General features: G+C 41.6%; 1 protein-coding gene across 2 annotated transcripts in view; it reads right to left on the bottom strand.

The window, feature by feature from the left end:
• uif (sushi, von Willebrand factor type A, EGF and pentraxin domain-containing protein uif) overlaps positions 1-26145 on the bottom strand; it is a 142239-nt gene that overhangs the window by 27438 nt on the left and 88656 nt on the right. For both annotated transcript variants that reach the window (XM_077649246.1, XM_077649247.1), the window contains 25 exons: positions 24816-25007; positions 24415-24594; positions 22049-22273; positions 21262-21453; positions 20907-21047; positions 20359-20459; positions 19726-19926; positions 17827-18031; positions 17093-17344; positions 16351-16589; positions 15895-16114; positions 14476-14687; positions 13745-14012; positions 12057-12215; positions 11490-11660; positions 10892-11056; positions 9672-9866; positions 7240-7515; positions 6471-6859; positions 5891-6064; positions 5355-5548; positions 4770-5146; positions 3061-3226; positions 2539-2790; positions 1706-1906 (listed from right to left, as the gene is read on the bottom strand). In XM_077649246.1, the coding sequence (XP_077505372.1) occupies positions 1706-1906; positions 2539-2790; positions 3061-3226; positions 4770-5146; positions 5355-5548; positions 5891-6064; positions 6471-6859; positions 7240-7515; positions 9672-9866; positions 10892-11056; positions 11490-11660; positions 12057-12215; positions 13745-14012; positions 14476-14687; positions 15895-16114; positions 16351-16589; positions 17093-17344; positions 17827-18031; positions 19726-19926; positions 20359-20459; positions 20907-21047; positions 21262-21453; positions 22049-22273; positions 24415-24594; positions 24816-25007 (5347 nt within the window). The remainder of the gene's footprint in view (positions 1-1705; positions 1907-2538; positions 2791-3060; positions 3227-4769; positions 5147-5354; positions 5549-5890; positions 6065-6470; positions 6860-7239; positions 7516-9671; positions 9867-10891; positions 11057-11489; positions 11661-12056; positions 12216-13744; positions 14013-14475; positions 14688-15894; positions 16115-16350; positions 16590-17092; positions 17345-17826; positions 18032-19725; positions 19927-20358; positions 20460-20906; positions 21048-21261; positions 21454-22048; positions 22274-24414; positions 24595-24815; positions 25008-26145) is intronic.

Genomic DNA, 26145 nt, shown 5'->3' with positions numbered 1-26145 from the left:
CAGCATGTGCTCCAGTAGTTTTACAACAATGATGAGGGTCAGGACTATTTTTGGCTGTACAGGCAACGTTGTCGCATCTTAGTACATAGGTTCACTTTTTTCACCTTTAAGCAATGGAATCACAATATGCATAAGCTGCCCGGGAAACTGTATTTTATGCATCACATATGCAGCTCTCTTTCTGCATGACAGCACTGCATGACAACTTGCTCTGAGTTTGTACCAACCAAACCCTTGTCTTGGAAGATCCAAGCATTCATGGTACACATCAGTCCCCAAATTTTGACTACATTCAAATTTGTTAAATATCTGTTTTTCTTCATATAGTATGGGTAAAACAAGACAAAAAATGACGGCCAATTTAGCATGGTTAGGCCAAATGTGAATTTGGTGCACTAACGCTTCGGTTTTCACTTCGGTTTCAGTTCGAGGCTCAGTTTTCAAGGTCAAGCAGGCTTCAAACGATTGGTGAAATCGGAATTAATCTCTGCCTTGAGGGTATGATGTGACAGAATTAATGGGTTAATGCCTATATATGTAGAATTGGTCCTTCTCTACTTTATATTCATAGATCACTAGGAGTCGTCATACCATTCCTGCCTGGTGCAGTGGTGCAATGGTTAAGCGATGTGCCACTGCCCATTGACGGCAGGTGCTGCCACCAGTAGGGCTTGTGAGATGCAGGTTGCCCTTCCCGAGCAACCTCTCATGACCAATCATTAATTTAACTGCCATCTGCCACGGTGGGCAGTTTGCTCACGGTCTAGTGGGCAGGTTGCAATCATGTCACAAGGTCATCACGAGATCTAGGTGACTTACCTGCCACCTAGGGGTGCCACCTAGTAAGAGACTTCGACAAACAAAAACAAACATAGGTGAAACCTGAGACTGCGGGTTATAGTGCTCGTGCACTAAAAACACAAGACGATTACCACTGTGTAACGCGAGATTCAGCGACAGCTGTTCAGGTATTTTCATTTCACGCCCTATATTGAGATAAAGAGTTTGAGAGTGACATGCATATATATTATAGCCATGGAGCGCTTTCTATAGTCTTCTGCATATACTCATTCTTTGACTAGCACTCCTCTCCAGTCCGCCATTCCAGGTGCCTAATGCCACCACTGTTGAGCCTCTCCTTGGACGGCACATTTTGCAACGGCCGCCGCAGACGGACCATGCTACATTCCTCCGCTCTTGCCATACTCTCTCTCCTCCTTCCATGGCAACCACCCTTGGGATGGTTTCTATGTACGGCAGCCACTCTTGGGTTACAGATTCCTTGCTCTAGCCGTACCTTCTTTCTTGCCACGGGAACCACCATAACCTCTCTCCAATTGTGCATTCTTACGCTCTCACCATACTCTCCTCCTTCCACGGTAACCACCCACACCCTCCAGTTGCACATTCCTTCGCTTTCGCCATACTCTCGCCATACTTACGGTAACCACCCTCCGAGTGGTTCCCATGGCAACCACCCCCTGGTTATGCGCTGCTAGTATAACAACGATGCGAAACGCATGGAACAGGCCTTTAAGAGCTGTTGCTGTAAAAGGATGTTCACTTCCTGCAGCTACTTGATACTTATAAAAGTGTTTACCATAATAAAATTTGATTTGAATGTAGACAGCAAACAATGGATATCTGTATCATTAGCTGAATAAGAGCACTACATGAGCCACAATAGCGTGGTCATCGTACTGACCTGTCGTAGCCAGTCCACCTGAGAAGCAACCCATCAAAGAGAACTGGAGCATTTTTGCAGCTACGGAACTGATGGGGTACTTCAGTTGTAAAGTCAAGCGGTCGGTCCCAAATGTTGACTCTGCTAATGCGGCCATGGAAGCCACTGTTTGCAGTGGCTTTGTTTTCTTCATTCAGCGGTGCTCCCAGGCTGACCCAGCCACTAAAAGAATGCAAAAGAGAGTGGAGACCACAATTAACTGCAGTCAGTACTGTGTTCAGTAAAAAATGCATGCACATATTTTTGGACAGATAAGGAATTTCGTGACAATAATTTGGGGCCAATGCCAGCTTTCTTATTTTCAAGTATAACTAGCTACATTAGGGCTACATATGTGTAGTGCATTCTTCTCAGTTCTCTTGCTGTCATTCCTAAATTTTAGTGCCCACATATCTTTTTTGTAGCTTAGCTTGTTAACATAAGAATGTGTCAGTGCATGCATAAGGAACTAGGTATTTGAAATAAAAACCAGGAGACAATAGTCTAGACTGATTCATTTGTGCCACGCAACAGTTACAATATGGCATACTGCACTTGTAATATAATTTCAGTAAGGGATATATTTTTGATATGGAAACCATGCTCTCGTTAGATGTATTCTGTCCTTAAATATATTTGTGCAATGGGCATTAAAATGCGCACAGAGTGCTACGTTAGCAAGAAGGAGCAGCAATATAAAATTGGTTCCCAATTTTTTTTTACAAGCAGTAGGCCCATATGAATTTACTGAAATTGTAAGAATAGAAAAAAAGTGTTATCCATCCAGCACACAGTTTAGGCCAAAGAGTACATACAAGTCTGGCAAATGTTCCTGATGTATGTAGCCAGTGACCATTCCAGCCACAGCTGTGTCAGTGATGAGTGTCAGGGTGCCATGGCTGCCATCCCATATGATGACGATGTGATGCCACTGGCCGTCATTAATGGGCACATTGTCCAAGTATGGGATGTAGATGTCTGACGTCAGGTCGGGGAAGAGCGACACCATGACACCTGTGTCGTCAGCCATAACAAGCTTGCGCTTTCCAATTGGCAAGTAAGGAGACCTGGACATTTGAAAAGGGTGTAAAGAAGACATAAACAGTGAGATGATACATTCTTTACTAAGGTTCATAAAAAAATGGTTTGTTGCATTTTTACTGTTATCAAACAATCTGCACATATAGCTGTAGCGAAATGTTGCTTGAATAATGCCTCTGCACTGTCCTGACATTCAAAGTCTGCTGTGAAAGCAGTTTTGCAACATGCCTTAAGTGGACTATCTGTTTGCTTCTGAAAGCTATAAGACAAGTATGAAAAAAAAGCTGTACACTCACTCTACACTGTAAAGAGTAAAAAATGTTCCAATGGAGCTTGGTGTGTTGTACTGGATCCACATGGCAATGGTCAGACTCTTGGAGCCCAGCTCAAAGGATGTTGCCAAAGCAGCGCTAGAAGATCGGCTTTCATCGTTGATGTAAAGGTCATAGTCGATGTTTATGGCTGAAAGTTTGAATGCAACCATTAAGAAAGCTTACAGCTTAGTTTTTTTTTCTGTTTTCTTGCATTGCATATAAAAAGTACAGCCTCGAAAATTCTTAATATCAAGTGAGTGCCACCCACATGGCTAGTCAGTGCCTTGTCATAGCTTGAAGCAACTAAATCAGCGTTGGAATAAAACAGAGTGCAAGCGTCATCTGTTAAGCCGTTCTTTGAAGCAGGACATCGTACATGCTGCTCGAATCGCTCATATTTTGCCCTATGAAACAAGATGTGGTTGCAAGCATATTTGAGTGAAGCTGGACTTTTCATTTCACATATTGTATATGTGATGGTTTACCTCCTGTACATTCTCAGCCTAACACTGGATTCCAGTGCCAAGGGCTGTTCAATGAGACAGCAAGCACAGAGATCATGTCTTGCTAGAGGGAATGGGACAGCAAACACTACTTGCACTAACATGTTCCATGTGCTTGCACATATGTTTTTGATAACACTACTTTGCATTATGAGCTGACCCTTGCAGCAGCTGTCAATTGCACAATGTTATCGAAAATTTGAGAAGCTGTACTGCTTCAGGGTGTTACAAATGCTTGTTTCATGTAACTAAGAACTAAAGCATCTTTACTAAAAACAACTTGTAGCAACAAGATATGTAGCAATGAAGCCTATGCACTTTCTAAAGCAAAAAGGAAGTGCTATGTTTTCCTGTAGACTGCACTTTTTTTTTATGAGAAACTATTGCATTAAAACAAAAAAAAATGTAGAATGCTGCTACTACTTGTGCACATTATCATGTATGGTCTCAGACTTTTTAGCACTCATATACTGTCTTTGATTTTTATTTTCTCACTTAGTTACCATCAAGCTATGAAAATTATTATTTACATGTTAACCATCCATGGATGACATGTGCCTTGAAGATCCAAGCCAAAAACAAATGCTTTCCCTCTTTAGTCACGGGGAGAGGGGACATTATAACAAGCATATGATTATGCAGTGCTGGACTGTAATTCTACAATTTTTCTAGTCGCAAAAATCATCTTGACTGTCTTTTTTATAAAAGACTTGAAACCCCGCGCTGTTTGCAAACTTTTACACTGCAGGTCAAGACATCTCCTGTCAGGTGTAGTACCTTCTATGGCCTGATTTTTAAGCTGTCAGATTGCATCTGTTATCCATCACATTTATGTCACCACATTTGTTATTTGGGTACATCAGTTGCAGGGGCTGCCAAGTTTTAGAAGTGAGATTTTTAATGGGTAGCATAGCATATGGTGGCCAACTGCAGTGCAAGAGTAGCACCACAGTCTGGCTGATAATGTTTGGCTGGTAAAGGTTACAAGTACTGACAACCACAGCAGCGTTACTCCACTGTGCAAAGACCCTGTGCACTCACAAGAATTTAGTCATCACTACAGGTCATAATACCAAACGAAGATGCAACTGCTATGAAAATACTGTGGTTCTACCTGCCCTCCAGCTGCTCACCAGGAAGTAAAAAGAATATGTGCACATCACATATCTATTAGGTAATTATGCTCACGTTTGCGGCAGTCCTCGCCAGTCAAGTTGAATGGGCACTTGCAGTAGAAACCACTGGTAAGGTCGATGCATGTGGCGCTCGGTGGGCATGAGGATGGTGTGCAGTCCTGCACATCAGACTCACAGTGGGGCCCTGTGAAGCCTGGTGCACAGATGCATTGGACTGAATTGCCGACTTCATTGCATGTGGCACCATTACGGCACACATCAGAGCAGGCCTTATGTTCATACTGGCAACCATCACCACTGTAACCCGGTGGGCACGTGCAGTTGAGACCGCTACCATAGTCACGACAGGTCCCACCATGGGTGCATGGGTTCCCAATACACCGTTGTGGTGATGTCTGACAGCGTTTCCCATCTGTTCCTGATGGGCAACTGCAATTGAAAAAGAACAAGCAATACATATCAAGACATAATACTGGTATGCCGCAACACAATTTATACAATAAACAAGAAAAGTTTTTAGCTCCAAATGCACTTGGGCCCACCTAATTTTGCAAACTTGAAAAGTAATGCACTCAATACTCACCATCAATGGGTAAGTCTTCTGTAGAAAAATTTGAAGAAAATGAATAATGCTTACACACAGAAGTAGTCCTCGAACAGATCTATGCAGCGTGCATCATTCAAGCAGGGGTCTGAAGCACAGCCTCCAACATCAATTTCACAGCGTTCACCTGTCCAGCCAGGTGGACAGAAACACTTGAAGCCATTGATTGCATCCGTGCACTTGCCATCATTCAAGCAGGGGTTGGATTCACATTCATTAATGTTGACCTGTAAGGGCAAGCATTTGCAAGATATTTTTCAACATGTTAAGTATGTGAGTATGTGTTAAAGTAATAATGGTTCTGCAGATATTTGAACATGCTCCTTTTCTTCAAGTCAGTGTATGGTAGTACCAACTTGCGTAGTTACTAAAAATTAGTGTCAAACAGAAACGACAAAAAAAAGCACTCTCTACAAAAGAACTGCCTTTTCTTTTTTTTAGCCCTAAGACAGTACAAATCTTAGCGTTCGTTCCAAGTTAAATGCTTGAAACTTTTATTCGTTGAGAACCATCCGCTAGCACACGTGATCTGCCCCAAAAAGGAGAAAATGGCACACCACTTTGCATACCTCACACAGCTCCCCTGTATAGCCTGGATTGCAGATGCACTTATAAGCATTGTCACTGTCCACACACCGCTCAGTTCCTGTAGGGTAACAAGGACTACTGATACATTCGTCCACTTCTGCCTCACACTGAAGGCCAACATAACCTGGTCTGCACTGGCAGATGAAGCCTTCAATCTGAAAAGGAAAAAACATTATTACTTCTGATGGCAGATGGTCTATATTCATGGTGCAGCACTGTGAAGGAATTTACATGAAACTGAATTTTTATAAAATTTCTGATTATCAGTTTTTGTCCTCGATTTTTTTTCCTTTCTACCATGTATAAAAGCATGCATCACATGCCCACAAGCACCTCACTTCTAATTTCTCACAAATACTCTTTTTAAGCAACAATGTTCGATAATTCACTATGCAGTTGATGCAGTGAGCACTGAGACTTATTGAGGCACATCAGCACACTTCTCGTAAGCTATGGAAGTGAATTCTATGCAATGACTGCGCATCAGTGGTTGCAGTTAGTTCCTCATGCTATCTGTTTTCCTTGTGCATCTAGGACTTTTCTCACAAATCCAAGGCCCACCTGGTCAAAGCAAGTTCCACCATTCTGGCAAGGAGAAGATTCACAGTCATCGATAGTGTGCTGGCATTTGGATCCAGTATAGCCAGTGTCACACTGGCATCGGAACTCATTGATGCCGTCAATGCAGACACCATTGTTGGTGCAAGGATTGGAGCGGCAGTCATCAATGTTGCGCTCACAAGTCTGTCCCTCCCAGCCTGGATGGCATATGCACTCGCTGTAGAAAAGGCGGTCAATGCATGTGCCGTGTACACATGGGTCAACATTACACAGCTCCACTTTTTGGTGGCATCTCTTTCCCGTGAAGCCAGCGGGACAGTCACAGACAAAGTCGTTGACCAGGTCAGTGCAGTTGGCTCCCAGAAGGCATGGATTCTCTGCACAGTCATCTGAGAAGAAAAAAAATTGGGGGAACTTGTCACTCTCTTCCCCTTTTTGCACACATGCTGAAACATTCAAGCATTCCTTTTCTACACCTAGCTAATGCGAGCTATTCAAACGTAATAACTGCCGATAACTTTCAGAGATGCAGTGAACTGCTTGCACATGTGGTTTGTTTTGACCAATTCTGGCAGCAATGATGCACCATGCAGTTCCATGCAGAGACCTGATCCCATACTCTAGAAAGTACACAATGGTCCATGCTGCTACATGAAATTTTGAACAGTGCAGGTGACCTACTAATGGTCTTGCACCTGCCTTTCCATTGCTGCCTTCTGGAGTTTTGCCTGAATGCAGCAGTAAATGGCAGACACAGTTCAGCACTCACCAATATTAATCTGGCAAGTGGGGCCGCTCCAACCAAGAGGGCACTGGCACTTGTAACGTCCCTGCTGCAAAGGCACACAGAGGCCTCCATTGGCGCAAGGGCTGTCACCAACTGTGCAGGGATTCACGGTAATGTTGCACGTGGGGCCCTCATAACCTGATCGACAGAGGCAGTTCACAGTGCCCTGGCCTGGCAGGTCCTGGCACATTGCACGGTCTGGGCACGTATTGTTGAGGCAGTCGCTCTGCTCCTCCTGGCATTGCAAGCCGGTGTAACCTGGATGTCGGCCATACAAACACAGTTAGTAATGTAACACTGCAGGAAGCTTTCCTTTGACACTTTGTTATGAAGCACCAGGACATTTTTTAGAATAAGTTTGCACTGGGTTATCTCGCTTGTTGCATAGTGCTTGCTTTCGTATTTGTCCTTCATTTTCAGGCATTTGGTACCACAACAACATGCGTTTCTTCCAGCTCTTTTTTTTTTGCTAATTTGATGAGTAATTTTTCTTAGTGTATATTCCGCACCCTGCTAAAATCCCGTTTCTGGGATTCCAATGCCTACAAATAAATCATTACAATGTAGGCAAGTGGCAGTTTCAATCTGTATGGCATTATAAACACTGAATGCCCCATAGCATGATGCAAACAAAAGCCCCTAGTTTTATTCTGTATACCACGTACTGATGAGCGATAAGGATGCTTACATGACAATTCCCTTCACTCATGGAGCTCCTGCTTTCTTACTGCTGACCTCTGATGTCTCAGGCTTAAGAAACAAACATAGTGTGGTATGGTATGTTGGTTTTAATGTCCCAAAACTGTACATACGCTATGAGCGATGCCACAATGAAGGGCTCCAGATTAATTTGAACGCCTGAGGTTCTTTAACATTCCCTGACATCACCCAGTAAGAGAAACGATAACAAATACTTATGCTGCTAACAAATACTTTTCCATCAGGTACCAAAACATAGTGGAAGGCAAGCAAAACAGAAAAGGCTCTTTTGCTTGCCTAGAGCAGTCTAGGGTAGAAGTCTAGTCACTGTTAAGATAGTCGTCACATGATTGGTCTCTTGTGTCGTTTTGTAGAAGCGTGTTGTGCACATAACAGCAGAGCCCTGTTATAACAAATCTGTATGCAGTAAAGCCTTCTTGTGACTGAAGGGAATACTGGTTCCAATTGAGTTTCTGTGCTTTCTATATGAAAAACCCCAAAACAGTCAGAAACCCAAAATCCAAAGTGTTAAACATCACTTGCATCCTAGGCAGTGCAATGTTCACCAGAAGTGCACCCTCATGGGGCACCTGCGAGAGCTGAACTCAAGTTCTAGGCATTGTCTATTGTCATGCCACGATGTATAGGGGCAGTTTTTTGCAGAATCTTCACCTTGGCTTTTCTAGCTGTCTGTTGCTCTTGGCTTTCACTCTTTCGGCCTCTACGAATACCCTGATGTGGATTACAAGGTTTCACAAGGTTTTGCAGTAGGCTTTGTAATTCAAAGTCAGGTCTGTGACATTTGCCAGACCTTCCCCCTTTTGTGACTACCAGTTGCTTGGCAGTTTGCTTATGCAGAGCTAAAAGTGGCCGTGTATATTTCTTATCTTGTACAGCGATCTTCAACAAACGGCATTATTATATAAGAGGATCAAACTTTATCATCAATGCCATCAATACTTTGAAGATTGCCAAGAGCGAACCGTTATTTCTCAATCATCAATTGCTTAATCACTTGAGCTGGGATGTACAATTCTTCTAAACGAGCATCATTTAACTGCATCTGAATATGAACTCAACTCAACTCTCAATACCTCTTGAACAGGTAGAACTTCTGGGAAGCTTAATTAGCTGAAATTAGCTTCAGCTCGTGCAAAGATGGCATTAACAATTTTACAGTATATCTGTAGCTGGAACTTCAAAACAGCAGAAAACAGCAACAGCGAGTATGAAAAATTCATAGAACTTGGCACTCATGCTTACGCTACTTATGCTATGATAAGCAAACACCCATGCTTACATCCAGCTTCTCATTACCAATAGATGGTGTATCATTGAGATGCATTTGTACACAATGTGATGCTGCATTGGTACAGTCAGTGGCAAACTTGTATAGATAGCTTGACCAGTGTGCAGCTGACTGCAAACAGTAGCTAATTGTTTTCAGATAACGTGCTTATGCCCGCCTGGCTTCCAAGTGACACAGCTCTACTTTTTTGCAAGTGTTGCATTCAAAATTTATGACAACTGCAGCTAGGTGCCGCTTTGTTTGCAGAGCAGCATGCCACTCGACCACGTCACACGAGCCTGATACTGATTGTTCAGAACATGGAAGACACCTGTGCACTGTGTATGGCCACAGTGTTGACATTTTCATCCTTTAAAATCTTGAACTCTGCTCAAACAATCACTGCTGCATAAAAAGTCATGCCCACCTGGAGGACATTTGCATTTGTACCCCTGTGGCTGATCCACACAGGTTCCCCCATTGTAGCAAGGTGTGCTGTCACACTCATTCATGTCACTTTCGCAGAACTGTCCTGTGAAGCCTGCTGGACAGTAGCAAACAGCCTCATGGTTCTGGGCCACACATAAGCCACCATTCTGGCAGATGCTTGGGTTGCAGTGCACTGAAAAAAAAAGAAAAGGAGGAGGCATCATTTGGAGTGTAAAAACAGCACAACAGACGAGGACTGATGGAGTGACTACACACTGTGCGAACTAGCATCCCAGTTGTAAACTAACTAGCTCACTCTAATGCAAACAGAGAACCATCTGGGCTCTTTACTTTTGACAAAGGCTGTAAATCCAGGAGACACAAGCAGCTGCTATCTCTCTATATGCCACAGTTTTCTGCATTCACGGCGCGTAAAAATATTCACAATAACAGAATTTTTTCAGAGATTTTGCTCTGCAACTTTTTGTTGGATACACTGTCATTTTTCAAGCTGAAATCTTATCATAATTTTAATGGCTAAAATGAATAAGTTGTGTAATTAGGAAATGAAAAGAACTTCACCTCATGATGAACTGTGTTAACATCAGCTTGTTTTGGGACATAGTCTTTCTTTAAAGTTGGCCTGCTTAAGGAGGACTCATAGACATTCTCAGATTTCATAAAATTCTTACATGCTACATTTTTGCCTGATGAAACACAACCTCCGCCTTTGCAGAGTAAAAGTTCACACACGTTATGTTTGCCAAGTTTCACACTGCCAGGAATCACTTATTAGGCTTTTCTGACCCACAAACAAGGAAGAACTTCAACTGTGCCAGAATTTTTCTGCATGTCTTGCATGCATTCAAATCATCTATTCTTTTTACAGTGTACAACAGTCATTTGGCTTTCCATTCTTTATTCATTTGTACTAGTATGGAGGACGAAGGCCTCCAATGTGCCTGACTGGAAACCAATGCTGATACCTCTGTTGTTAGTCAGTGGCTCCAAACCACACTTGTGGAGGTCTCATCTGCTGTCAGCTGTGGTAGAGAAATGATTTGACCATTGGCACACATAGTATGTGTGCCTATAAACTGTTTTTGTGTGTCCTGGAGACACATGTTCCTAATAGTACATTGCAATAGTCTTGGGTTGGCAGAGGTGTACTATTGGAAAATAACTGAAAGTGTTAGTAACTAAGCAGTATGCACATACCAGGTGAGCAGGCCTCAGGACTGAGGGCTCCTGGCCTGGCTGTCTTCTGGTTGGGGGCACACTTGATGCAACTGGTCTGGCCATCCTGGGGCTGATAGAAGTTGATTGGGCATGGTGAGCAGGGCTCCAGTCCTGTTTCAGAGTATGTGCCTGGAGGGCAGCGTGCTGTAAAAAGCAAATATCAAATCACGAATAAGCAAAATATTAAGCAAGCTAATTGCAGCCACTAGTTTTGTATTTCACAAGTGCATGCTATCAGTCAAGCTGCACTAACTATAGAAGTTGCTCTCACGTTTGACGAGTTATGCTGTAGTATGAGACCTTGTATTAATTCATAGTCTTTTATAAGGCCATGCAAAAGTATTTATTGCTAAGTTTTCTTAATGACAGACAGATAGTAAAACACAGGTCAATTACATGCAGCTGTTTTTGGAGAATGCTTGCTTCACTGCACTAGTTGAAGTTTTAAGATAAAGAAAAAAGCGGTTAGTGCTTGAATATACAATATTAGTAACTGCTTTTGGAATTTATTTTTTTAAGATACAAAAATCTAAATATTTTTCCTCAGCTACAGGATGAAATATATGTAAAAGCTCACGTTTGCATGACTTCAGAGAGTCAGCTCCAGGTGTGTAAGTGAAGGTATTGGCCGGGCACCGCTGGCATTCCTTGAAGCCATCAATAGGAGGCGTGCCAGCAAAGGTATTTGATGGACATTGTAAGCAAGGCACCAAACCCGTTGGAGAGTATGTTCCAAACCCACAAACAGCTGCAAAGAGCAGTAACACATATGCATTAAAAATTGTGAGCTCAATGCTTGTTTAAAATACTTATGCATTAAAAATTGTGAGCTCAATGCTTGTTTAAAATACTCCTGTTTGTTTCTTTGTTTGTTTGCACATATCATATTTATATTGACAATACAAATTTACATATAGTATATCTAACTAGCAGCACAGATAAAACAATTTCCATTACTGTAGGTTGCGCCATATCTACAATAATATAATCTGCATTTAAAATTACAGTGAACTTCAAATTATGGTGGAATAAAGTGCACATGCAGCTGTGATAACATCAGTGCTGTTTTTATTTCCTCTGGAGCTCAATGCTGACTTCCCTCTGGGTGGGGTGTGCTGTGTCAGCTAGACCACATGCAACTTACGAATGCACTCAGTGAGACTCTTGCTGCCTTCGTCACGAGTGTGTGTTCCCACAGGACAGCGTTTGCAGGAAGACTGTCGCGTCAAGTCTTGGTAGAAGCCCCTGCTGCAGAAGGTGCACCTCTCATCCTTGGAGGCAAACGTTCCTGCAGGACAGTGCACTGCATACCCAAAGGAAGGAGAATTGGGGTGTGGGACAGGAAAAGGACGTAGCAAAATTTTACAAGTTTGGTACAGAAGCTAGAATACAAGAGTTGTTTTTTTGCAGTTTCTGCTGAGGAAAAAATTATTGAAGAAATGGTAAAGGAAGTTTTACTTTTGAGGCCTTTAGGTACCATCAATGCACTAGGAAAAATTACACAGATATGGAGGTTGAGAAACTGGCTCATAAGGTTTTAACCTTAGGAGCCGCAGTTTGGCAACTGTAATTGACACTTTGACACTATTTATAATGAGTAAAGGTTTTGTGTGAGCACTGATGAAACATCAGGCCTTGAAGTTATGTTTTGGATAGCTAAGTCTTGGTACAGAAACCTAGTTAAAGATGACTGAAATGAATTAGTATTAAGTCATGCATTAAAAATACCATTACAAGTGGAATCATGCTGTGAAGAAAACTCAGCATAGCCTGTGTAGTTAAAATTTGGTGTATGACACATAGCTTTAAATAACTGTACTATCATCATAAAAACAGTGCCATCATACGCAGACATTCAGTTGCTCCTTTTTGCTTTCTTATATGCAGAGTGAGCACACATAACGGCTGACATTAAAGTGGGTAAGGTTAACGAAGACGAACTTTCATCTATCAAGTGCTGTCCTCTCAAAAAATTTAATGTGATCCTTAAAATAGCCTGTTATATAAAGAGCAGAGAAGGATAGGGAATTGAGGGGCTCGTAACGACACACATGTGAAGAAAGCCATCAGCCACTGAATTCAATGTTGAGCCACAGAAGGTGCTGGCAGATTGCAGGCACAATTCTCAGAGTATAGCCAATGGTAATCTGCATATGTCGATTTCCCACTGATCAACATCGCAAATAAAAAATAGAAACATTCCCCAATGCTTTCCTTGGTTTCAGTGGCTGTTAGCTTTTTCATATGTCTATTATGTGAATAATTATATCACTCTGAAAGTAATGAAGTAAGCTAGACTTCTTCATTCATTTTCAATTTTCATAATGTAAACAGTAAATTAGTGCAATTCCAGGTGAGCATCAACTGGATTAACTGATTTACGGTGAAATTTTTACAGGCACAGCCACAATAATACAGAACACAATTTTTTTTTTTATGTTTAAACTTTTACAACACATCGCGTAAAGAAAATATGCATTTTTCTCACATTTACATGCAGGCACATCAGTGGAATTTATGAACATATGTATTATGTATGCCCTAATTTTTGCTAGGTAAAGTGATAGAGGTGTTTGATCGTCAAAGTGTGCTTTGTATCATATGGCTGCGACTGTACAATCGGTTTCTGCATATCTTGACTGCACTAATCCTGAAACTGCATTATAAAACAGCTCGGCTTCTGGGTTCCACTTACTGTAGGTATATAAGCTGGTTCTAAACAATGTTTCTGCACTAAGGTCGATGTTTAGCAAGTAAGTTTTAAATCAGAGAGGACTACAAAACAAAAGCCAAATAAGTTAGCATGGCACAGTAAATCGAAGCCAGACTCACAGCAGCGAGGCACTTGGCCAGTGACATCCTGGTTGAGAACTTCTCCTGCCTCACAGTTGAATCCCCTGTCGACTGTTGAGCGGATGGCCTGGATAGTGGGACACTGGCCTCCCACATTCTGAGCGCTGATGTTGAGAATGGGCTCGATGACTGCAGATGTGCTCGGAACACTTAGGTCAAAAATGAGCCCCAGGGTTGAGCCACACAGGTCATACAGAAGGCGCTGGCGGACTACAGGCACAATTCTCAGTGTGTAGCCAATGGTAATCTGCATATGTGAAACAGAAAAATGGTGTTTAACATTCACACTGGAATACAACGCAAACAACCCTTGGATATTCTCTCGGGCTGGTGTTAAAGAAACATCTCTGTTTCTAACCTACGTTATTGCCAGACATAAGTATTACAATAGTTTAAAAAATCTCACACTGATACTTGTTCTTCCAGCATCACAGTGAAGCAAAGAGCACTGAGTAAGATGATGCAAAGAAGTGTTGGGCAATAATGCTTAAGCCTTGACATCATGAGCTACGTGAAAATTTTGAGAATTGTCATTTATGGCAAAGAGAAATTTTTGTCTCATCATCACATATGCTAAATCCACAATGTTGATTTAGTGGTGGCTTTTAACAAGAGTTAAGAGATTTTTCTGGGTGACTCAAAAGTATTGTATATGAACCATAAACAATATTCTACTTTTCTTTTGGCAAGATGTTACTGACAGCATGTACCTCATTTTCTCCTCGTGTCCTGATGCTGGTGTTGTGGAAAGAGATGTCCATCTGAACATTTATGGCAGAGCAACGGTCTGAAAGGAGCCTGTTGAGGGAGCTGTAGTAGGTAGACACGTAGCTGACGTAGTGGTTCAGGCAGACTGCAGACAATGCACCACCTGCTCTGTACTCCACCGAAGCTATCACATCATAGGCTGCCTGGTTGGTGTCTGGACAGAGAAGAGACAAGAGTTTGCATATCCGACATGGGGTGGGATTACTTGTAATTATAATTCTTAAGATGCTTTCCTGCACGCACTTTTACCTCGATTTGCAGCATTTAGGTGTGTGCAGCAGTCTAATGTGGTGAAGGACTGTGACAGCACTATCAATGCAAACACGTTGTCTTGAAATGACAATATGGGCAGTATAAGGCAAACAGCAGCACCACATTCAGAAAGCACAATTTGTGTGTCAAGCTGATATGCAAAAATTATTATTTGAAACAGGTTGGACCACACCCCAACACCACAAGTCATTGCTGGAATCTTGCCCTAAAAATCTAGCAGCAATTTGTACAAGGGATTACATTTCAGCGCTACATATACATGCAACACTCATTCACTCACTGCTTATATACGTCCAATGACCTATGAGTGTTGGCAGCGAATTACCGATAAGCAAAGTTGTCGAAATGAATTTTGGCACTATCTTTATACTGTGCATCGCAGGCATATTTGACCAGATTTAACTGCAAATCTTTGTCACTTGAACCACGCCATTCGTGTAAAAATGGCAAAAATAAATCCTCAGGACTGAACCATTTTACCACAGCAGTGAGCAAAAATATCATATTCCTTGAATGTTGTTGGATGCCACATAGCTTTGCACAATGTTGGCGCATGCATGTGCAGTGCCAGAAAGTGTAGCCAGATTCATTGCTCCAGACAACTTTTGCACAAACCATTTCAATCTTAGTGAACGTTGTGGGACATTCAATAATATATGTTTTCTGTCAACAACTATTCAAGCCATTTGTAGTGAAACATTATTGTACTGGGCTCTGAAGATTAGATAGAATGATAGACTGGACACTTTAATATCAGAAGACAGCATTTACAAGTACAATTTTTTAACAAAGTATGACAAGGAAATGAGTAACTGTCAACAGAAGAATATGGAAACATGTTTCAGCATTTAATCATTATATAAGATTATGATTCAAGGGCATGTGAACTGCAAGTGGAACACAGATGTGCGCAATGGCAAAAAGCATCCTTGCATTGGTATAGAATGTTTTCACATGAAAATTAGCTATGAGCCGGTGAACAAGTTGATGTTCACAAAAATATGGCTTCATGTTTCCAAGGAAATGAAGACAATTTTCTGAAAGCTCATGTGATGTTTTGTAAGACTTGAAGTTTTAGTGCAGATTACCTTCTGGCACACAGTCTGGAATAATGGAGCTTGGCTTCCATTGTTCCTTGTTGGCACATTCATATGTCTTGGCTTGCTCCCCATCTGTGAACTTGAATCCACTGTTGCATGTGGCCAGGCATCGGTAGCCTGTGTTCTCCTCATTAGGCAAGCAGTTGACAACTCCATTTGCAGGCGGAGCAAGAGACCAAGCCACACAGGTGGTTGCTTGCACTGATACCTGTTCATTGGGTAACAGACATAGAAGGCTAGTTTTACATTTTGCCATTTGTTGTAGTACAAACTGGCTGAATGTAATGCCTAAGGTAGAAGAAGCTGAAGAATTAGGCTATAGAAAAAAACTCATTCAAAACTTCAGTAATATTTAGTTTACTTCTGGCCTAGCTCTTATTTTACTAGAAATAAGCTAAATGCCTTGTGCTTAGCTTTAGAGCCCAGATAATAAATTTCACCAACCTGAAAGTAACAAAAAGCTTGGTTTCCAAACCGGTCTGTGCCAGTGACTGTGACATTCCTGTAGCCTCCAATGGGTATCACAGCACTTTCAGGAGTCAGTGTTATTTCCACATTTCCAGACTTGTCAGTGGCATTGATAAATCGTCGTGTTTCGTTGAAATTTACCAAGTAGCTCTCCTGACGTTCAGTCAGTTCAACAACATAGGACTGTGGACATGTTAGTGATGGTGGTGTGTAATCTACAAAAAGAGTCGGGCAAACAACAAAGAAAATTAACAGAACTACTCCAATGTATTTCCACCTGTTAACCATCATGATGTTTACCTCAACAACTTCAAAATCAATGCTTTCTAGGTTATAAAAAGTTAACTGTCTATACTAACAGATTTTTGTGATTACAAAATTATGCAAAATTATTCCATGCAGCCTGTGAATCCTTAAACTGCACTATGCCTGATAGACGGGATTGTTTATTAGCCCCACATATGACAGACAAGGATGATAGCACAGGACGTCCCACATTTTTCTCCTTAAACGTTGAATCACCCCCCCACCCCCAAAAAAAAAAAACTCGCAAAACAACGAACTCGGGCATATGTCGGCCGCATGAAAACACTCGGGCCTCAGCAGAAGGTTAAAAAATTTCAGGCAATTTCCGAGCAAGCATTTATCCCTTTTTTCCCCCATACGCATGCCACTACAAACACAGGCCTTGTCATTTACAAGGCTAGAGCCCACATACCTGGCACTGTGATGTTTATTGTGCACACAGCTATGTTGCCATTGAAGTCATAAGCAGTGTATTCAACAACTGTGTCCTCGAACACAACTGCAGGAGGCTTGAAGCCCACAGGGCGAACTTCGAAGCGTGCAATGCGCCCAGAATTGTCAACAGCATGTGGCACAGAGAAGTTGACTGGAACATGGCCAGACGGCGTACGCTCCAAGACCAGTGGATGTGAGGGACAGTTGATAAATGCTGGGGGTTCCCGATCTGCAAGTTCACGCAACCAAGGTAGATTCTGTGGTTATTTTAATGCATAATTTGCAAAACATTTTGCTGTAATCATGCAAGTTCATGCGTAACATGAAACATTTATAACTTAAAAAAAGAAATAGTATCACTGTAATAACAATACACAGAGGCTCACTTCACAAGCTAGCATTTACCTATTCTGTTACAGGCAATGTAGGCAAAGGCACAAGATTAATTGATATTACGTAAGGCTCTTTAGCACGGTCTGAAGTGCAAGGAATTGTGACTACTTCATGTTTGTGCATCATCAAAGTGCGGATGCATTTAAACTTTTTTTTTTGGAATCACTACTGCAACATCCCAGCTGCTATCTTATTATTTGTGGCTAACTCACCATGTGCAAAAATGCACAATTTCTTATTTAGTGCTCTGCCACTGATGTCTTTGCAAAATGGCTATATTTTTGTTCACCATGTTAGTTGGTGACTGAAAAAACTCACCGACACAGAAGGAGTAGCCATTGTCATAGCCAAGCAAAACTTCTTCTTCAGTGTCTTCACAGCCCATAAGTTCAAACTTGAGGCAGGGGTTCTTGTTGTATGATACGATGCCCAGGATCACATAACGCGCACGTACACTCAGTGGCAATGGGATCACTGTCAGCTCCCCGTAGTTCTTGGAATCCCTGCTTGTCAGGTTGAAATTCTAGAAATTTCACAGAAGTACAATATTGTACAAACAAAATTTTCAAGCAAGAGCACATCTGACTTGGGAGAACAACTAATGTTAGTCTCAGTTATTTTGCTCTTTTTCTCAGAATACAGCTACATGCAATTTTTTTGTTTTGTTTTGCCATGAAATCACTCATGGGCACATTACCAGTAAAAAGTAGCAGTGCTGCAGTTAGAGCTTTGTAATCAGAGGAGAAAAGTACCTCCACCACAGTTAAAAGTGTCAACAACTTTTTATGGTAACCTTTAACAAGTTATGATTAATGGCTTAATAAGCTTTTATATGCATGCCCAAAAGAAAAAAAACAGTGTAGGCGTTGAGGCAGACCACAGTGGAAAGCTCCAGATTAGTTTCTACTGCTTACAGTCCTAGTAACATGCATTGAAGTCTCAATGCATAAACGTTCTTGTATTTTTCTTCCATAGAAATGTGGCCTTTGTTGCCAGGATAAAACTCCATTTTTGTGCTCAGTAGTGGAACACTTAGCTACCAAGCCACAGCAGCAGCAGTGCAGTGTATTCTTTTGCATCATCCTTGCAGAACAAAGCTTTGTGAATGTTGTGCAGTGTTCGGCTTGAAATGCAAATAGACATAGTGCGTGGTGACCAGGCTGCACTGTACCAAAACAGGTTGGTTCTGAACTGCCTGCTTGGTGGCTCTATCAGAGAGACATTAGATTTTCTAAGTGATAGCAAATGGCTGATTTGCCTGTGGTGCAAAGGGATAAAAGAACGTCTTGCTGGGCAAGTTGGTAACTGTACATCTTTGGTTACAGGCGCGAAAACAGACAAAACACAAGGCAGAAAGACGGGACGGAGCGCCACTCACAACTCCATCCCGTCCACTCCGTCCCGTCTTTCTGCATTGTGTTGTGTCTGTTTTCGCGCCTGTAACCAAAGAGGCGCAAAGGGACATCATGAGTGCAATGCAGGTGCTTCACGTCGCCATGGTGACTGAACTGTTGCATGGCAACATCGGGAGAACTGCAAAGAACACCCAAACAAGCTTTTTTTGTTGTTCGGTTGTGTTTTGTTCAGGTAGCCCCAGACAAGACATCCAGCTTAAAAAAGCTGCCTCACATTACGCATCAAGTATGTTGAAACACACCTTGAGTTGGCTTGGTTTGTTCTGAGATAGTATCTGAATTGCCTCTGCTATAAAGGTTTTTCTAATTATTCAGCTCCTGTGGGCCACTGGAAGAACACACTAGTGAAGCATCATCAGAAATGCTGTGCACCACTTCTGCCACCTCAGCCACAGTACTTCTGCTCTCCACACTTGTGAGGGTGTCTGAAGAATTTCAGAAATTTCTTATTTGCAATACATAATGCTTCTTAGTTTACTTCTGCATCCATAAACTATATCACATGCTTTTTGATTTCTGGAGGCCCACACATCCACTAGCTGCTTGTGGCCTTCCCGCACAGCTGTCAAGGTTCGTTACCATTACAAAATTTCTTGCTAACAAAAATGGTTCAAGGAAAACAACTCATGTTAAACCAATTTTGTATGCATGAGAAACTGCCAGCTGCTCCCACACTGCTCAGCACAACTCGTAATTTGGCTTAATGGGAACCTTCTGTGTATTAAATCATTTCTCAAGTTGTTTTTAAAGCTGCCCGACAGCCTTTGTCAGTTCATTCAGTTTAAAATTAAAATACACTTACAGGAAAGTAGACCACAAAGTTTTCATTTTCTCTCGTCTTGTAGAAGAAACGCAGCTCTGTTGGGCGACCAACAACATCATTTGTCACAACACCCTTGACCAAAAGAGCCTTGATGTGGTAAATCTTGCGCATATCAACTGTCACATATGTGAAGGCTTCCTGTTGGCCACACCAGCCTGTGGCACTGTTGAGGCGAATATTCTAAAAGGTGAGAGAAAAACAAGTTATGTTGTCTGATGACAAATGGTAATACAAGAAATATGAGCGCTAATGTAGGCTGAATGCAGATACATTGACAGGTGCACTTCAGAAGCTAAGTGACCAAACAAACTGGCAATCTAATTGTCCTGCTACGTTTTTATGTGAATAAAGACTTTACTGTGCTTTGAGCAGCCTTTAAATGTCCTGCTTGGGGGAAGGTATTGTAATTCTTGGTTGTAGTCACTGCACTGAGCAAAATCAATAATAAATCATTGCATACAAAATTTACAAATGTAATGTCAGCACGTTTTGACTACTGCAGTATAGAAAAACTGCCAGCTCCATTTGATAGTACCATTGTCATCTTTTTGTCACTTTCAATAAATCAATCTTGTGCACCTCTTGGAAAAAAAAAATTAGGCAATGCCTTACCTTTGGTTCATAGTTGCTCCTATGTGAAGTGGCATTGATGGCACTGTCTGGTATGGCACCAGACGTTAATCCAAGCGCCCGCACAACTTTGCATTCAGCATCTGAGAAAAATGAAATTTTTAGGTAGAGGCACTCTTACACCTCACTCAGTCGGCGATTATTTTGTCTGCATGCCTTACTCTAAGTTTAGATTGAAATTTGGACCACTCCACTTGAGTTCCAAGCAAAATAGAGAAAGCTTACTAGCTGGCAGTTCGTAAATGCAAGAATGAAGTAATCATATGTCATGCAGAGGTAATGTTGTTCCAAATGTTCTTTTTTTTTTTTTTCAAAGAGTAAAAAGCAGCAAAGGGACCATGTTTCTTCTATTTGAAATTCTAAGGTGCAGACAGGGTTTTCATTATATTTGCAACTTTCAATGCATGCAGAATAGTCAATGACTTCCTTTTCATTTCAGTGCTGATGAGCCAACTCTGAGACAGACACATTATTTTGCTGTCACCGCTTATGTGCATTCAAGTGCCATTAAAACTGAGCTTATCACTCACTCTTCACACAAGTGATGGGGTCAGTAGTGTATGGTACATAGCCTGGCCGGTCACAGGCAAACACCACCTCTGAGCCTTGCTCAAAGCTGGTAGCAATCTGGTAGCCATCTGGAGGGCGACCAGGGTCTTCGCAAACTGGACCTGCAGAGCAAGATAGTGTCCAAAAAGGAATCACTACATAGTGATTGCCTGGGCCATCACACACTTTCACTAAAAAATAAATAAATAAATGATGCAACTTGCTCTTCTTTTCGTATACTTTTCTGAGCTGTAAATTTTTTCACCATCATACAGCTACAGCAAAGGCTGTCTTTATCAAATGCACCAAAACTATAAATGTGCAGGCGTGACGTGCCTTCACATCGCAGGTCTCCAAAGTCCCAAGTTCCATCCTCTTGGCAGCGGATCACATTGTCATTTAGTTTGCTCTTGCCCACAAGCGTGAACGTGTCCTCACAGCCAAAGAAGAAGCTTGCACGATATTTTGTGTCCACATGAAATCCATATGTAGCACCAATTGTGTCTGGTGGAGGCCCGCAGTCAGTTCCTGTTAAAAAAGCAAGTTGGTGATCATAAATACAGGACAAACCATTAGTTTACACACTATGGTTTACTTTTGAATGTTGGTCTTACAAATAAAAACAAAACATACACTGAATTTAAAAAGTATGAACTAAAATATTTCATTGAGTGTCATCAATGAGAAAATTATTTAAATGACCTACGAAATTACCTTGCAGCAAACATAAGCAATATGATCGGTGCCAGCTCTGGCAAGCTTAGCATTTTTAAAGGCACTACTTAGCTGTTCAGAAGTGAGGTCTGACATGCTTGAGGTTTCATGATGAAAAACCTTTAAGTGAACTCAAGAGAGGTCACATTGCAGACTACTATTTTTGGTTCATTAAAGTCTAGTACAGAGCTTAATATCTGTTAAAGCTTCAGTTTGCTTTCATTAGACCTAGTCTACAAATGAGCTGCCTAGCAAGCTGCCTGCATAAATGAGCTGATGAAAGTATGCCAGTACATGGAGGCCCTAGAATCTTGCAAATGAACCAAGGTGAAGCTATATAACTTCAGCTAGATGCTAAGTCTAAACCCTTTGCATAGCAAGAAACATGCTGAAAGTATTTGTATCTTACTGCGGCACTCAGGAGATGCGCCTGATAACCAGTAATCAGGCTTGCCGTCGGTTGGATTGTACACACATTGCCTAAACCCAGCTGTGGCAGTCTCTCTCAACGGTCTTCCAACTTCGTTGCAGGAAACTGTTACATTCTTTTGAAACACCAGATGGTCAGATGCAGCATTTGTCCGCACGGCCAGTCCTTGAGTTGCATCATCGTCCAGGACAGGGCAGGTGGCAACTGAAATTTTGTCATACTAGTGGTGTTAAAATTGTTGCACTGAAATTGACAAATACTGGTGAAGAAATTGCAAAGACAAGTAGCACTACCTCGGCAAAAGGAAAATTGATGTTTTCATTAATTAACTTTTCCAATTGTAAGACATGAAAGCATGTGCTAGATAGGAGCAGCATCAAATAAAAGATATTTCAGCAAAGAAAAACCCTGAGAGGTTGCATGTGCAAAGTCTGGTGTATACAATTGGTGGTTGCGATCCCCTGTATTTCTGCACACTTGTGACCAATGTGATGACAAAATTCTTACAAATTGTATTTTTCAAAACTGTCATTATAGACAGCTTAATATGTTGCTGTGAATTACAAATCAGGGCCACACCTCTTTCCTCTGAGGTTCAGAAAGAAGTGTTTGCATGTTTCATGCATTTTCAGCAGATATTGAATTACTCCTTTTTTTCACATACCGATGAGAAAAACGCTATGCACTTACGCATCGCCAGGGTGCATCAGCAGCTTTGTAGACACTACAAAGGTCAGTGTGCAAGACAACTAGGAAAAGTGCACCCACCATGCTTCTCTTCGTATTTTGCCAATACACATTAATACGGACTCCATAAAAAAACTGCAGCATAATACACTGCAATTTTGACGTGAAGTTGCAAATTAAACCTACACTTATTTGTTTCATTGCAGTCATTTTTAGCACAATGCCTAGATAATGGTACTACACCGAAATTTAAACTGATGGAGATAAAGAGGAAGAAGGAAGGCAGGGATGTTAACCAGAAGGGTGTCCCGGTTGGCTACCCTGCACTGGGGAGGAGGAATGAGGGGATTGAAAAGAGAAATGGAGAAGGGGTGAGGAGCACAGTACTTCCAAATTTAAACTGAAGTTGCAATGAAACTTACTGAAGGAAGAACAAATGCATCCACATCATTGTTATATTTCACATGGCTTACAGGATTAATCTAATGCAATTTGTTTGTCGCAATGACTAAGTGGTGGTGCAAGTGATATAAAACATGAAATAAGCAATAAATAAATTATGATGATGATGTGCAATGCCAGGAAAAAAGCACAATCGTGGTCGAAAGTCTTCGGCCACAGGGTGAGCACTCATGGCACCCTCAAAGACCAAAGTGCCCTGAAAAAAGGCTAGTGCAATGGTTCTTATTGCCTTACTGATGTTTACAGCTTGACGGGTGCCCTGAATGCTTCACTACAAAGACGAAAACAAGCCCTGTGGCCTGAAGACTTTTGATGGCGGGTATACAATGTGATCATATTATAAGAATTTGTAGACAAAGTAAAGACATTGGTGAAAATACACTGCTGTTGCTAAATCTGTTATATGCCATGATGTGTTTGTTGCCCATGACCTATCTTGTTGCCCGTGAGCAACCTGTAGGATATACGAGGCTTACTCTTGTACTCTTACTCTCCAGTCCTTGCACTGCTGTGCTATCATCCATGGTAGCCTCTGTTCACCTAGAAAAGCTTCTGGCCTTTTTTATTTGAAGCTTCTGGCCTTTTTTATTACTGCAAGAGCAGTACCAGTGTTGCAATGCAAAAATGCCAGCATCTATATGTCTTCACTAGGCAAGTGAAGCCTCCACCCTCCAGAAGCAGCACACACCCCTAGCTAGAAGGCTGCCCGCTCGCCCACCCCACCCAACCCACACCCAATTTCACCTTCCAGAAGCGCCACCAACCATCTACCTCCACCCTTCACAAAGTGTTAACCCACTAGAAGCCCTTGCAGCAGTGGAAGACAAGCAGCGAAAGCTACTTGTCTTCGGTCTCCGATGCTGCAGCCGTCGTGGATTTATAATTAATTCTGATCGAATCAGACAAGTATGTGCATCATCTAAACTTGGCATTGAAACAGAAGGACTATCGTTTTCCATCTCTGCGTCAAATTTCAGAGAGACTAAGATAAACCATCACTGCATCAAATTTCAGCACGAAAAAGCAAGCTGTTTAAGAAGCATTTAGCTTTTTTAGTGTTGTGGCAGTCAGTAGTTGAAACAATAAAAGAAAAATGCAGCTACTATGTGAACTGATATGACATCTTGATGATTAAGTTTGCTTTTCTCAGTGGGCTCCCCTGAATCTGCATAAGAAATCAACAATTATGTACTTACTCTGGCAGGTGGGCACAGTGCCATTCCAGTTGCCTCCACTTGTGCATGTGAGAGTTGTAGTTCCCAACATGACGTAGCCAAAATTGCACTGGAAGTGCACAGTGTCTCCAAAGTGGTAAATGGACTTCGTTGACAAAAGCTGACCATTTTCGGGGCTCTCCAGTGGGGAGCACATTTTTGCTGCATCAAGAAACCAGTTTAAGATTTTGTAAATGTTTTAAATTTTTTATTTCTGTCTTCATAAATTTGGCAGCTCTCTATGCATCATTCTAAAAATAAATCAAGCTTAGATATCCATTTTCACCAAGAGGCAGCTTTAGTAAAGCCAGCAAGTTTTGTTGCTAGCAAGCTTTATCAGTTTCTTCTGGAAGTTGAAATAATTATGTTGAAGTCACACTTACGAACGCAGGTCTTGTTGATGCGATACATGTCACCATCCCTTGTTCCAGTCTCACTAGGCAAAATGTTGAAGCCATTTGTGCCGTTGGATGTGTACAAATCATAGCCAACATTGCAGAGACAATTGAAGCCACCTGGACTGTTTATACAACGCTGATCACATCCACCGTTCTTGTGCACACATTCATTGACATCTGAAAGATGAGAAGCACCCAATACCTTAATAATGTGTTTTTTCCATCTCAGGAAAGAGGCTTCTGCTATTCATACCCTTGGCTTCTACTTTATGCGAAGGCAATTTATTTATCTTTTCTTGAAGGTCTAGAAACCTGATGGCACCACTGCATGCCTGCTATTCAGACCCTTGGCTTCTACTTTATGCTAAGGCAATTTATTTATCTTTTCTTGAAAATCTAGAAACCTCATGGCACCACTGCATGCCAATGTTTATTCTTCCTGCGATTTCAAGCAATAGAGAGAGCTCAGCAGGCTTCATATTGTTCTGTGCGCTTGGAAATTACCAAGCTTTAATAAATCTAACATTAGCTATTCATCTTTCTTTTTGCATTCACCTATAACACATGCCCACACTTTTCTGTAGAGAAAAAAGCTTTTTGATTCAAACTTAGAATGTTGATCATCAAACAAATCAAACTAAAGGGAATCGCTGATGGGCGGACAACAAGAGCTAGTGGTCTTGTTAAAGGTGCTAACATAGAAATTTTGTCAATTTTGTTTGCTCTGTGCCAAATGGGCACTTTCCCAGCATGCCATACCTATTGCCAAGCATAAAGGTAAAACACCTGTGAAGTCTGGGAAGGCCTGAAAGGACTGAAAGGAGATGCTACTGGGAAGGAAAAAGCAGCATGTATGCTCTGTATCATTAAACCACAGCTGCTCCTAGTTTCAGCTGATCAGCAATTTTACAAACCTTTCCATACATTAGAACAATTTATATGGCCACAGCATCTACTGTCAGATAATTGGCTACTGTGTTTGGTCGGCGCACATGCTCAGAACAGTCATACGTCATGCTTATGTGTGAACATATTTGCAATTCTGCCCCTGATTAGCTGTACCAAGCTCTGGAGTCCGCAACGCCCCAGAATCTTAGTTATACATTAATGGTGACTCCAATGATGATGTCTATGAACCACAACAGAGTGTGACTGAAATGGAAGCTGCACATCAAACATGTCGACCTGGCTTTATTTTGCAAATCTGTATTGCAATACCCCTTGTGCACGGCTCACTTGTGAGCACAAGTACAGACCATCATAACAAAATATTTGAGGAAAATAAATGTTTAATTCAATCGGCCAAAAATTTTGA

The sequence above is a fragment of the Amblyomma americanum genome, chromosome 1 (assembly GCF_052857255.1).
Source record: "Amblyomma americanum isolate KBUSLIRL-KWMA chromosome 1, ASM5285725v1, whole genome shotgun sequence".
Classification (NCBI taxonomy): domain Eukaryota; kingdom Metazoa; phylum Arthropoda; class Arachnida; order Ixodida; family Ixodidae; genus Amblyomma; species Amblyomma americanum.
This window is presented reverse-complemented; position numbering and strand designations above follow the sequence as displayed.